The sequence below is a fragment of the Bombus vosnesenskii genome, unplaced genomic scaffold, assembly GCF_011952255.1.
Source record: "Bombus vosnesenskii isolate JDL3184/JDL3185 unplaced genomic scaffold, Bvos_JDL3184-5_v1.1 scf7180000013276, whole genome shotgun sequence".
NCBI lineage: Eukaryota > Metazoa > Arthropoda > Insecta > Hymenoptera > Apidae > Bombus > Bombus vosnesenskii.
This window is the reverse complement of record NW_022882934.1, coordinates 1,112,831-1,125,028: the sequence shown is the minus strand read 5'-3', so window position 1 is coordinate 1,125,028 and position 12,198 is coordinate 1,112,831. Positions and strand designations below refer to the sequence as shown.

The 12,198-nt window shown below is 34.9% G+C and overlaps 1 protein-coding gene across 2 annotated transcripts in view; it reads left to right on the top strand.

Annotated features, from left to right (window-relative positions):
* Positions 1-9,371: 9,371 nt before the first annotated feature.
* The window catches only part of LOC117231953 (tensin-1-like), a 277,151-nt gene continuing 274,324 nt past the window's right edge, over positions 9,372-12,198 (top strand). For both annotated transcript variants that reach the window (XM_033490980.1, XM_033490981.1), the window contains exons 1-2: positions 9,372-9,447; positions 10,063-10,378. In XM_033490980.1, the coding sequence (XP_033346871.1) occupies positions 10,317-10,378 (62 nt within the window). In that variant the 5' untranslated portion in view covers positions 9,372-9,447; positions 10,063-10,316. The remainder of the gene's footprint in view (positions 9,448-10,062; positions 10,379-12,198) is intronic.

Here is a 12,198-nt window from a genome sequence, read left to right as displayed (position 1 = left end):
TTGGACTTCACGGTCAACATACATACGTAGCTTCAAGATAGCGAGCAGATTTTATTTAAGGAAGACAGGTCTTTCTTCTCGTAGGACTTGTTCCCTGCTCAGGCGTTACGTGATGTTACTGTAAGAGCTTCCTTGGTCGAAAAGTACGTGCATGTGAATTCCAAGAGGACTGACCTTTCGTACTCCTTTATGTACTCGAGGATGAAGTAACTGTACGTGATTTTTATATGTAGCATGTTCACAATGGATCTTCACTGCACATCAAATGTACGCATATTCATCTGGAAAGCTGAATTCTCGTACGTGATCACTACCGAATTTTATGTCACTTAGTCAGTTTTCTTCTTTAGGCGTTGTAACTGTGAAATTCATCCCAATAATAACATGGAAGTTTGCATTTATTCATTTTTTCTTTTATTTACCAACAAGAACTAATTTATGGGAATCATATCGTTTTATTCCTTTAACACCTAACCGAAGACTATTCCTTTCGTTATCACAATCAAATAGTGAACTTAAAAAACGATATTCAAGTATCTTTAATTGCAAAAATCCGTAAAGGACGAGCATATATCATTAAACAAATTCGTGAGTATAATTTGTCCAACTTTGTTTGAATTCTTGTTTCATTATCGCGATCTACTGAAGAATTGTAGAGGCTCTAAGATTTGGATATCTTCAATTGTAAAAATGTTTAACCGACGCATGTAGTATATAATTGAACAAAATAGTTATACTCGATTAATTTTTATAAAATAGAAATGTAATAAATAATATGACCAAGTAATCTTTAATTATCAATTAAATCATATAAGGTTCAATAAATATCATGAGTACATTATTCATTATCAGTGAACGCTTAACGTGAAATTTTATTATAATGATTTCAATTATAATGATATCAAGTATTAATTATAATGATATTAAAAATTTTATATGTTTTATGTATTTTATCTACTCACAAATAAAAAATATTAAAATAATACGAATGTTTTACTATTTTGTTATTATTATTATTTATGAAGGTATCGTTATACTAATCTACATTTTGAAGAATAATCGTAAATACACAATGCAAAGACTTTTTGTTACATTTGACGTGTGTGTGAAGAACCTGAATAAGATTTGAATTTATGGTGTACTACAAGATAGACTGTTTAAAATAGTAGCATGTATACTATGAATGAATACAAATTGAAATGTCTTGGCACGTACGCTGATACGAATACGTGAATCACAAGTTACAAGTGAATTACGGTCTATAGTTAAATTTCCTGCTCCGTATAGATTATGTGATATACCTATTAAATTGCAAAACTGGCTGTTTAAAACCTGTATTACATATAGGTTTTATGATGTAATCAGCGAAGTATAAACTAACAGATTTTATGTATTACTTCATTCAATTTCAACAACCTAAAAGTTGTAGCAATTCTTCATAATTCCATAATATGAAGTATTATAATGAAGATTACATTTTGAATATTTTATACATTTTCAATGTTATAAATATTCTGTGGATTTTTGCGCCTTTAAATTTCCCAAATGGATAAACTTTTGTAGTCTGGACTGAATAAATATATAAATTAGAAATTATCATATAGACGCAGTGGGAAATTCAACATTTTACAATAATACCATATACTTTTTATATGGAATTAGTTTATAAATACAATAACTTTACTGACTTAAGATTAAAATTAATGTATTACATGATGATTCAATAACCTAGTAAAATAAATTTAGTTATATATTATTTTGATTGAATATTATTAACATTATCTTTGCTAACTTTGTTAACTCTAAATATAACGTTCGCTGCAAATAATAGTGTTATATCGTTCAATGCATCATTTGCTTCTGGTGAAGGTATCTGCAACGTTGGCTAAACGCCAGCAAACATTGTTGGATGTGATCATGCTTGAGAAGTTCAAATTAACTGTAGTACTTCAAATTACTGTTAGTAATGAACACAATAAATTAGTTCCTCAGTTTATTGGAAATAATTTTTTGCCTGTTCCCATCCAAGTTGATGCGCAATTAAAAAGCATCCGAGAAAAGAATAGCTGGTTACGACGGTATTCCGTTAGAATCGTGGAAACATTTCTCCGCAGAAGAGTGATAACATTGTACTAAACACGGTCATTTCATAATGAAACCTTCCATGCGGAAAGCAGTTCATTTCGAACAGTTGAACAATTTTACATTATGTATGAAATGATTACGTATCAACGACGTGTAATTACGTTTCAAGTACCATTCGCATATGTATTCGTATCGAGGATCTTCCTTTCTATTATCTGATTTTTTGCGATAATCTGCGGACAGCAACGCGATCCTCGCAATCGTGAAATCCAACTCGTAGACCTTGGTAACTCTTATATGGAATGCCAAGCGTAAGAAAGTATCCGAGAAATTCAATGATATTCACCTAGAGAAGAAACTCGTTTCCGTGGGCGGAATATGAATGAGATGTCAAGGATGACCCAAAGAAAAAGATCTTTAAAGTCTTTCTTTACCCTGTCTAGGATTTCATTGAAATGAAATTGAATGAATTCAAAGCCCACACTAGTTCTCATTATGCAATACATTTTGATAATTTATCACGGTGAAATGTACCTACCTATGTACTACCTGCTGCTTCAAGTGTCATCTCATTCGCGTGCGATCTTTCTATCAAGATCACGAAGAATTCTATCGAGAAGGGGATTGTGATACCTCCACTGAGATAGAGTGCAGAAAAAATATCTGTTTTCTGATGCTGCTGTGTTCGTTGTGGAATTTTAAATCAAATTACGTCTTTTCTCGTAACAAATTTCTAACAAATTACAATTTAAGTTTGAGGAAGGTACGAAAAAATTGTTCTTGATATGATATAATATGCTTGATATGATTTCCTTAACAAGTTAAAAAGTTCCTTGTTTGCTAAAATTAAAACTTTGGCGATCGCATTAATGTTAAGTACGGATAATGATTGGCAAGAAAATTCCAATTACTTACTGGTTATTACTGTAATAAATTTATTTTTTTTATCTGTGATTCATTTTGTTATTATTATGGTTTTATAGTATCGAACGTGTACCTAGAGCTAGTGCTGACATTTTTGTAGAAAACTGATAAAAAAATGTTCTTCAATAAATATCATGGATATTCCTAAAGAGAATACAAATAAAATAATAAGTTACACATGTAATGAATTGGTTAGTTGGATACATACATACCCTTAAACCTTATATATTCGCTATATGTGAAGATAGATTTCTGGATAAGAAAATCCACGATTTGCTGAAATAATCATAAGATAAACAGAATTATTCGATCATCTGGTAAATCGTAGTAGAATGTATAATTACTATAGTAGAATATATACAGTACAATAATTCCTACAGGCTGTTCCTGGTAATTTTATAGTTGATGCAATAATAATTATTAATGTAAAAAATGTGCACAATGTTTCAAATGAAAATCCTCATTAAGAACTAAAAATATCAAAAATAATGCTTTTACGAAAGTTGTTTGATGTGATAGGGTACATAATGTTATATAAATAGCTTTTTCGCAGATGAGGTAATGGGAAAAATTTCAAGGTCAATTAAATTTTTTTTTAAATGGGATGTTATATTTTTTATTAACGATATGATAACGTTTTCTGATGAATTCAACGACAATTCAACAATGTGCTGATGATGTCATTTCGTTTCATAGAATATTATGAACTTAAAAGTTAGAACGTAACCAATCAATCAATGTAAAAATCCTGCCGCATGAAGAAATGATATGTATGTGTACGAAATGAAATTAAACATTGCAATAGTAGGCATCTTAAAATCGTTATAACATAATGATAGATCTTGATTTATTAAAAACAAATCTTTCATATAAACGAATACTTAACTTGATATGATTTCTGAAAGATAATTAAGTCGCATTACAGAGAGGGAACTGGACGAGTTATCTTTCTTAAATCTTCTTATCTCAATAATATTTAAAATATACGATATCAATAATACCCTTCCTTTAATCTGACAGCTAAAAGATTTCTTCCTGTATGATTGTCGCATATCGAAACAAAAGCGTTAAGAATTCTTCCTTCGAGCGGTTCGAAGACGTAGGTACGAGGCACAAGGTGTATTGCAACCTCCGCTTCTTATCAACAAGCTTTCTTTGTAACCCGACTTGCTCAAATTGCCAATTCGATCGGATATAAACATCCCCCGATATCAACGTCTCGTTTCAACGAAAGCGCCTCCAATTAGTCGATCGTACGACGCGGCGAGGTTCAGCGTGGCCATAATTCGTTCCTCATATTTCCCATTTATCCAGTTTCGCGAGCTTTTGTACCAGGCTTGTGTGTAAGGCGAAACAAAAAGTGAAAGATGAACGTTACCAAAAAGAGCTCGTTGGTACACCAGAAGGAGTAGCTGGCCGGATGAAAAAAACGACGCGACGCTCGACGTCCTTTCTTCCAATGCATAAGCGTGCCTTCGTACAGGTATTAACCTCCCTCTCTTTTCCCTTTCTCTTCTCTGTCCCTCGCGTTTGCGCTCTGGCTATAGTCATCGGATTCTCTTTTAGGGACCGTGCTAAGACTGCCAGATGAAAGTATATAACCGGTTCGCAGCTGCAGCCAGACTGGAGACTGGGCATCGGCCGGCAACCAACAACCACACACCATGGCACATCTCCAGGCACACACCATGGCGCCAGGGGCGGATTCACCATTCCAGTTGCATACGAACCGTGTACATTTCGAAACTTTAATCCCATCGACCTTTCGAATCGATCGATTCAACCTTGCCCGGATGAAGAGATCGTTCCTGACAAAATGCGATTTTCTTCGCTGAACGGTTCCGATATTTGACAAGCATCCCTGGCAGATCCTTATCTGTGGATGTCAATTTATGTCACAGGATCTTATCTTCTGTACTTTCTTTTGTATTTTGCTTTGTATTTATTTCGTTGTACTGGAAATGAGTGTAATATCGACTAACACTTGACCTTATCCAGCGAGGAATACGTGGAAATTGTTTTAAATACTTTAAAGTTAGTCGTCAGTTTTATATAGTTCATTATAGTTCTTATTTCTTATTATACGTATTAAATGCTTTTAAGATAGTTATTCTTTTTAAAAATTAGTATTGCAAGTGCTTTTCTTGGAATCTTTGGAATCCTATGTAGATAGGATAAAGTTTAAAATAAAAATGGTAAAAGGAATATATAAAATTCTAGATCGAAAATATTAAAATGTTAGATTATATTTGCCGTTTTTATTTATTTTTAATGATATTTGATACGTCCAAAATGCATAATCGAAGAATCAGTGAACTGTTTTACGTTATTATACATATTCGTTGGCCATTTGGAGTTAGCAACGCCAACCGACCAATCAACTTTTTGCGATGGCAAAATGGACGGAGAAAATCGACGGAACGTTGGATAAAAGCGTGTGAGCCAAAGTTTTGGAATGTCTTCGCCGTAACGTTCTCCCGAACTCCAAAAGTTACTGAACCAATGAAAATGAAGCGAGGGTTATAAATCCAGTTTGTAGCAGTTTGAAGTTACGATTCTGTTAAATCGAAAACGCTGTAGAATGCAGTGAAATTAATTGAATTATATAGATTTAACAGGAACAGAAACATTAAAATGGTATAAAATAAATCTAAATATTAGTGAATTAAAATGATTTATAATAATCGTTTCACATTTAATTATGTCATTTATTCTCATTATTTTTATCCATTAAAACTGTTTACTCGATTACTTAAGCTCTTATCTCCTAAGTAATAAAAAATAATTAGACCAACGTATTATTTTTCTTCCTGCATCGTTAAGAAACTTGTCACGTTATCTATCCTCTTTCTTAAGCGTTTCTTTGAATAAAACTTTACAGAATACTTCATTTGTTGCATTTCATGATTCCTTCACGAAACTTGGAACTTGAAATTTCCTGACTCAAGAATACCCAATAATCGATAATTAATAATCTATTAACCAAGATAATAGGGCAATAAACAATGAATAATAAGCGTATATTTTACACCTAAAATAACTGCTTATTATAGAACACTACAGTCGTACAGTGTAGAAGGTATTCTCAGAAGGTAAACGTTTCCCAGAGCTATTTCTACAAATTACAGGGTACGACTACACACATCCTATAAGTGGTACAGAAACGACAGTAGTCTAATAATTGGTGCTTATCTGCCAAAAATAAATCTAGAAACAATCATTTTCGAGAAAGTAAGCTATAAAAAATACGGAAAACAAAGAAGATGTTCTATTATTTAATAAGCACCGATGTCTTTAGGGTGAATATTAATTGACTGGCTACTCGCAGCAACTGAAGGGTAGCAGAATCGTAATGGCAGTAAAAGAAAAAGAAGAAACGAGAATTGCCGAAGGACTTTGGACAGAGTTTGCCAGCCGAACTTCATGGACGTGGCTCGTTGCGAAGCTGGTCGCGATAAACGTGTACAACGTTGTAAGCGATGAAGGACACGAGAATGCACGGTGGTTATCGTCGGCACATTAGCATGCTCGCTTACGGAGATAATCGTGCGTGGTGCTTCTCGGCTCGTTATGTTTAATGGTCGACGCGAACTGAACGAGCTTGACCCACGATGGTGGGATGAAGAGCAAAGACCAGCGAAACGTTATATCAACATTTCAGAAACGGCCGAATAATCGTCACTTTTCATTTTTCTTTGCCTCTTAAACGATTGCAGAATAGTATTCTGGCGTTTAATACATATGTGACTCGTATGAATATATGGAGAGGATCAATGGAAAATAGGAAATAATGGGATTATTCAACATATAGCAAGTTAAATTTTATTCCGAAAATAATAATTCATCAAATTTAGACGACCTCATACTATACATTGTATTTCACTGGAGAATAAGGCAATAAACGGCTATTATTTTATGTGTTCATGTAGATTGTTTCATATTTTATCAATAAAAAGATTTGATTTTTTTTTATACTTTCTACCCGATTTTTATATCAGGAGATAAGCTATAAAATATAATGGGATATAATTAAAGAATTGTACAATAAATATGATAATACGTGAATGAAAATGGAAATGGAACAAGTGCAAGAGACGAGACATAAAAGCGTAAACTCGATCATCTGCTGCAGATCATCTGTACCTATCTACTTATACAACTGTTTGCCGGATCATGGCGAAAATAATTGATACCTACAGCCAATAGTTGTAAAATGAAAGGCACATTATTTCATTTGCAAACATTTATATGTATCTTACATAGAATAAGCAAGTACGAGAATAACTCAGAATATTGCTTAATTGTAAGGTCTATTGGTTAAAGCGTTAAGATATACGCATCTCCGCAATTCAGGAAGCACTCGATCCGAGCATGAGGCAACGCACAAACGAAAGGAACTACGTTAGGGCATCGAGCCGCATGTGAGTGAGAGAGCAGTTGGAAGAGGTGAGGAGGTAGTGTCGCCCAGGTGCCCGACCGGCCTTTGCCGAACTCACCTCCACCTCCTCTCCAGGCCGGCTTCTCTCCTCGCCCATTCTCTCTCCAGGACACGCTCCTCTGGTTGTTTCTTGCTCGCTAGCTCCGTCCGTTCCGTCAGTCCGTCTTTTTCCTGCTCGCGAGCTTCTTCCTAACCTCTCGACGAGCTCTACTCTGTGCTTTCCTCTTATCCGTGCCATTGGCCATTAGCGATTGCCGTCCACCGTATCATCAGGCCCCGCAGTAATGGGATCTCTTACGGTCCTACGGTCCCAGTCGTTCGTCGCGCGCCTTCGTCGTGGCTTCCCCACGTTCGGCTCCTTTACGGACCTCCTCTTTCGCTACCACGTGATTTAGCGGGTTATGTCTAACCGCTCTCGACCTTCCGTCTGTCGGATCTACGTTCCTGATAACCCGGACACCGCGGAGTTCACCGATCCGAGCCGCGAGAGTTCGGCTCGTGCCTCCGATCGCGCCGTCTTCAACCGACACCCCAAACCACCATCGGATTCATTGCGTTCGATCTTGTGCTACAAGTTTTTCTGCATCGCTCGTTTGTTGGTGACTTGACAATGTTTTGTGAGTAATCCGCTAGTGGCTATACGACGCGCGCTCTCTCGACTTCTTACGTTCCTCGTTGGTGTTGGCTTGATGGAAATTGTCATTCGAATGACTTTCTTGTTACCCAACAACGATAACGATTTTGTACCTCTCGCAGGATTTCCACGCTCGCAAATCATTCGCGCGCTGCATAAATCACGCGTCGCGATCTTTTACGTCCGCAGTATGTTCGCGCCGATAACAGAGCACTGAAATTCTTTCTTTTTGCCAGTCGTTTCGATTTGCCTGCCATACGATTTTGGGTGTGTACGTGGGCAAAACGACTCTTGGACGTCTCTGCTGCAGGTTTCTTCGCTCGATCAATCACGCGACTTGCCAGCTCGGTCATATTAGCGTGAGAGAATTCCGGATACTTTGATTTGCATAAACGCCGTAGGTACGTCTGAATTTCACTTATTGCAGCTTGTTAACGAGTTTATAAGATTACGTAAAACGCAAACCGGTAAGTGCAGCTCTAACGATTCTTTCTGACATTTCCTAATTATTCGTATGATTGATAGGTATGTCTATAATGTTCAAAGTTTGTCTCGTATCGATCATTTTTCCTTACGATCTTCTTTCCTTTGGAAAGATAAAGCTATTTCTATCGTTAAATGTAGGAATCTGAACAGGATCAAATTTCAATAGTTAGAGATCGATAACACTTCCTGAAAATATAGTTTCGCTTATGAAAATGACATTTCGATGATTTAACGACTGACCTAGAAATGCGATAACTCTGGTAGACTGATTTCTAGTTGTAGATAGATATGGTGATAATCACACGACTTTGAGAATTGTACAATTTGACCGGTTTTAAACCGTTTGCACTCAATTGATAGTTTCTAACGTTTGAAGAAAGGATTGAAATTTCTTTATCGTCTAACGTCATGCTCTAAATTACAGTGGCTTCATTTTTGTTGAAACCTTATGAAAAATTTGCTTCAATTTTATAAGAATAATCTTTTCAATATCGTACTCGTACAATTTTACATTTATATCTTTATTTATATATATTTTTCTATTAATTGTGCTTTAAATATTGTATATAGATATATTATATTTTGGCGAATAATTCTTAATATTTAAAAGTAGATATAATAATAGTAATTTTCAAATAACTTAAACAATACTGCTTATATGAGAAAACAATGGTTTTTCGAAACTTGTACATATTTCTCCTCTCTCCGTTTCTGTGTTTATATTCTAGGTAATCGTAAACAGTCTAAATTCCAGGTAATGACGTAACGGAAACATACGCGATCTTCGCGCCCCAAGCTCGTTGTCGAATTTAGTTTACTGTCGACTGCCTAACGCGTAAATACCTCGCGATACGTTGTGTAGTTTCTACATTGCCGTGAGGTAGGAAAGTGTATACACATTTCAATCATTGTTAGTGCATCATTATATTCACACTTCATTTGCCACGTAATTACGCGTTTAATCTCAATTATCGAGGTAATAACTATAATAACGATTAGAAGTAATTGTAGATTTTGTTCGTGTAAATTTAAGTTTCCAAACGTTCATTAGAATTTTGTGACATAATTACTTACGAGTTAACCTACAGACCATTATACAATCAAATCAAAATTAAATAAAATTACCGGATTATAGTTTAACAATTCCATATTTAGTACTATCTTCCATATTTAGTATGGTTTCGGACGTTCGTCGGAATACTTTCCTTTCTTGATCGGATCAGTTTATTTATTACACTTCAATAGTTATTTAATAATTTAGGTTCTTAAATTCGTCACTAAACGAAAATACCAGTGTATCCGATTAAAGCTTCGTTTTCTTAGTGACAGAAGCGAGATTTCTTTTTTCGTGTATAATAAATTTGAATTTGGCGTTTTCTATTGACAACATAACCTAAAAGGCGGAAATTGACAGAGTAAATGATTAATATTTCAAACAGGAGAAACGATACTATCTTTAAATATTCGTGCGAGATAATACCATGTTTTCTTTTAGTGGAATAGTGTAGATTAGAAAATAGTGGACTAAAGGTGAAAATGAGTGTGAATAGTGTTGTGTGGAATAAAGACGTATAGTGAAGCAGTGTATGTAATTTTAAACATCGCTGGAAAAAGTGTAAGAAGCTCGAACACCGATCAAGTGATGCAGTGTTATACAATGCGTAAAGAAAAAGTTGTCAAACGTGCATTCTCTTTGCGATTAACGTGACCAGCGTTTTTGTGAAACATACCGGAAACACTGGTAACCAGATGGGAAGTGATGTCTACCTATTATGGCAGAACCGTTCTCGAAGAGATTCGCCACAGCTAAGGTAAGTTTCATCCTTGTCTATTCATTGTTTATCTTATTGTTTAATTTATATACGCACCTTTACATCTGAATAAGCTATCGTTATATATAAATGATATAGAGATACGTATTTATTTAACATCGATATAGTCATTGCTGGTATCAATATCTATGTGAATACACACCCGTATACATATTATTCAAAGTAGCAGAAACTTTAACAATAAAAACAATAGAGAAAATCAATAATTATGTGGGTGTATATATTAACAAAGTAAAACAGAATTGTTGTTATTATTAAGAAAGAGTAAGTTCTTAATTAAACAGTATAATAACCTAAAAGCGAAATTGTTGACAATTAATTTTGATCACGATGGGCGTATTATGAGGTATATTACATCAGTGACAATATCATTGCCTGTACAATTTTCGCCTGTCAATTACAATTAAAAGAAATTGTCGTCTACTTGACTGTATGGGTTACGAAATACATATCACGAATCTGGCATTGACGTATACGAAGCTTTTAGTTGCCTACGGTTATACGTTCGAGACCTTTTAAGTGCAGGTCCCAGCGAGTATGTAATTTTCATGTACGATTCCCTTCCTCCTCTCTTCTTCCCCCGCCATCCTTTCTTCTTCTTCCGAATGGTCCGAGCGAAACGATCGAGTACATGCACGCCAGCACATGCTCGTGCATTTACGCTTAAGTTTGCGCATTTATACGAAACGAGCGTGCACACACGTGTGTACGTCTATACGTCCTGCAAATTCAATGGATCGGTACATCGGCACTGGAAAGGTCTTCTTTCTTTCAAATCCTTCTCGTTTTCCGCTGCTTCAAAATGGAAAGAGGATAAATTTTGGGATTTGCGTAATTGCCAAGTCTGAATGTCTCGTAGACAGCCATTTTCCTTTCTCATTGGCTTAGTTTTCAAGCAGCACTGTCGGATAATCTGTAATTTGAGACGAGCCTTCAAGATCGAACATTTCTGAAATATTTCAATTTTGTACGTTTTGTTGAGGGATAATTTTGCTTAATATTAATTATTTGATGTTAAGATGTGATGAAATGTGTGTTTGAAAAAATCAGCGTGAAAATGGCAGTCCAATATGGCATATAATTTAAAAAAAACTTTTAATTCTTAAATACTAAAATATACACATTACAATTCGACATAACTTATAATTAATAATTGCAGTCGTAGTAGCACTGAAACAATTGCATATCTACATATTTGTCAAAGATCTCGCATATTTTTAATTTCGAAAGTATTATTCATTTTTCTATAGCTCTTAAATTTCGATGAAACATAATAAAATAGATAACGCTGAAATTATTTCATTTAGAACCTTTTTACAGATAATATGTGATTCTTCATCTTATTCCGCATATTATTCAATTATCTTTTACATTTTTGATACTTTGTATTTCACTGAAGAGTGTAATTGAGTTCTGTATTCAAAAAGAGAACCGTGAATCGTGATCCTCTTTAGTGGAACCAGATGTATGTGCGTATATTTAATTGCTTGTTGCATGCAACCATTTGCGTGCAAGTTGCAGTTACACTTAGGTAGGATCACCGATGGTTAAAACGGTTTCGAATTAACCGTTAAGTGCAATCGGCGATTGCTACGGTTTTCGATACCTCATTTCCACTGAAAGAATACTTTCGATACAGTTCGTTTTTTTGCTCAACGATCGTTAAGCAAAATAATGTACGGAAATAGAAAAGCTTTTTAAAGTAGTTGCGTTTATACAACAGTTGAAAGGAAAGCTTTTTACTGTTCGCTAAGAATATATTACTTGTTCTTGGCAATTCGCCAATTTACAAACTTATA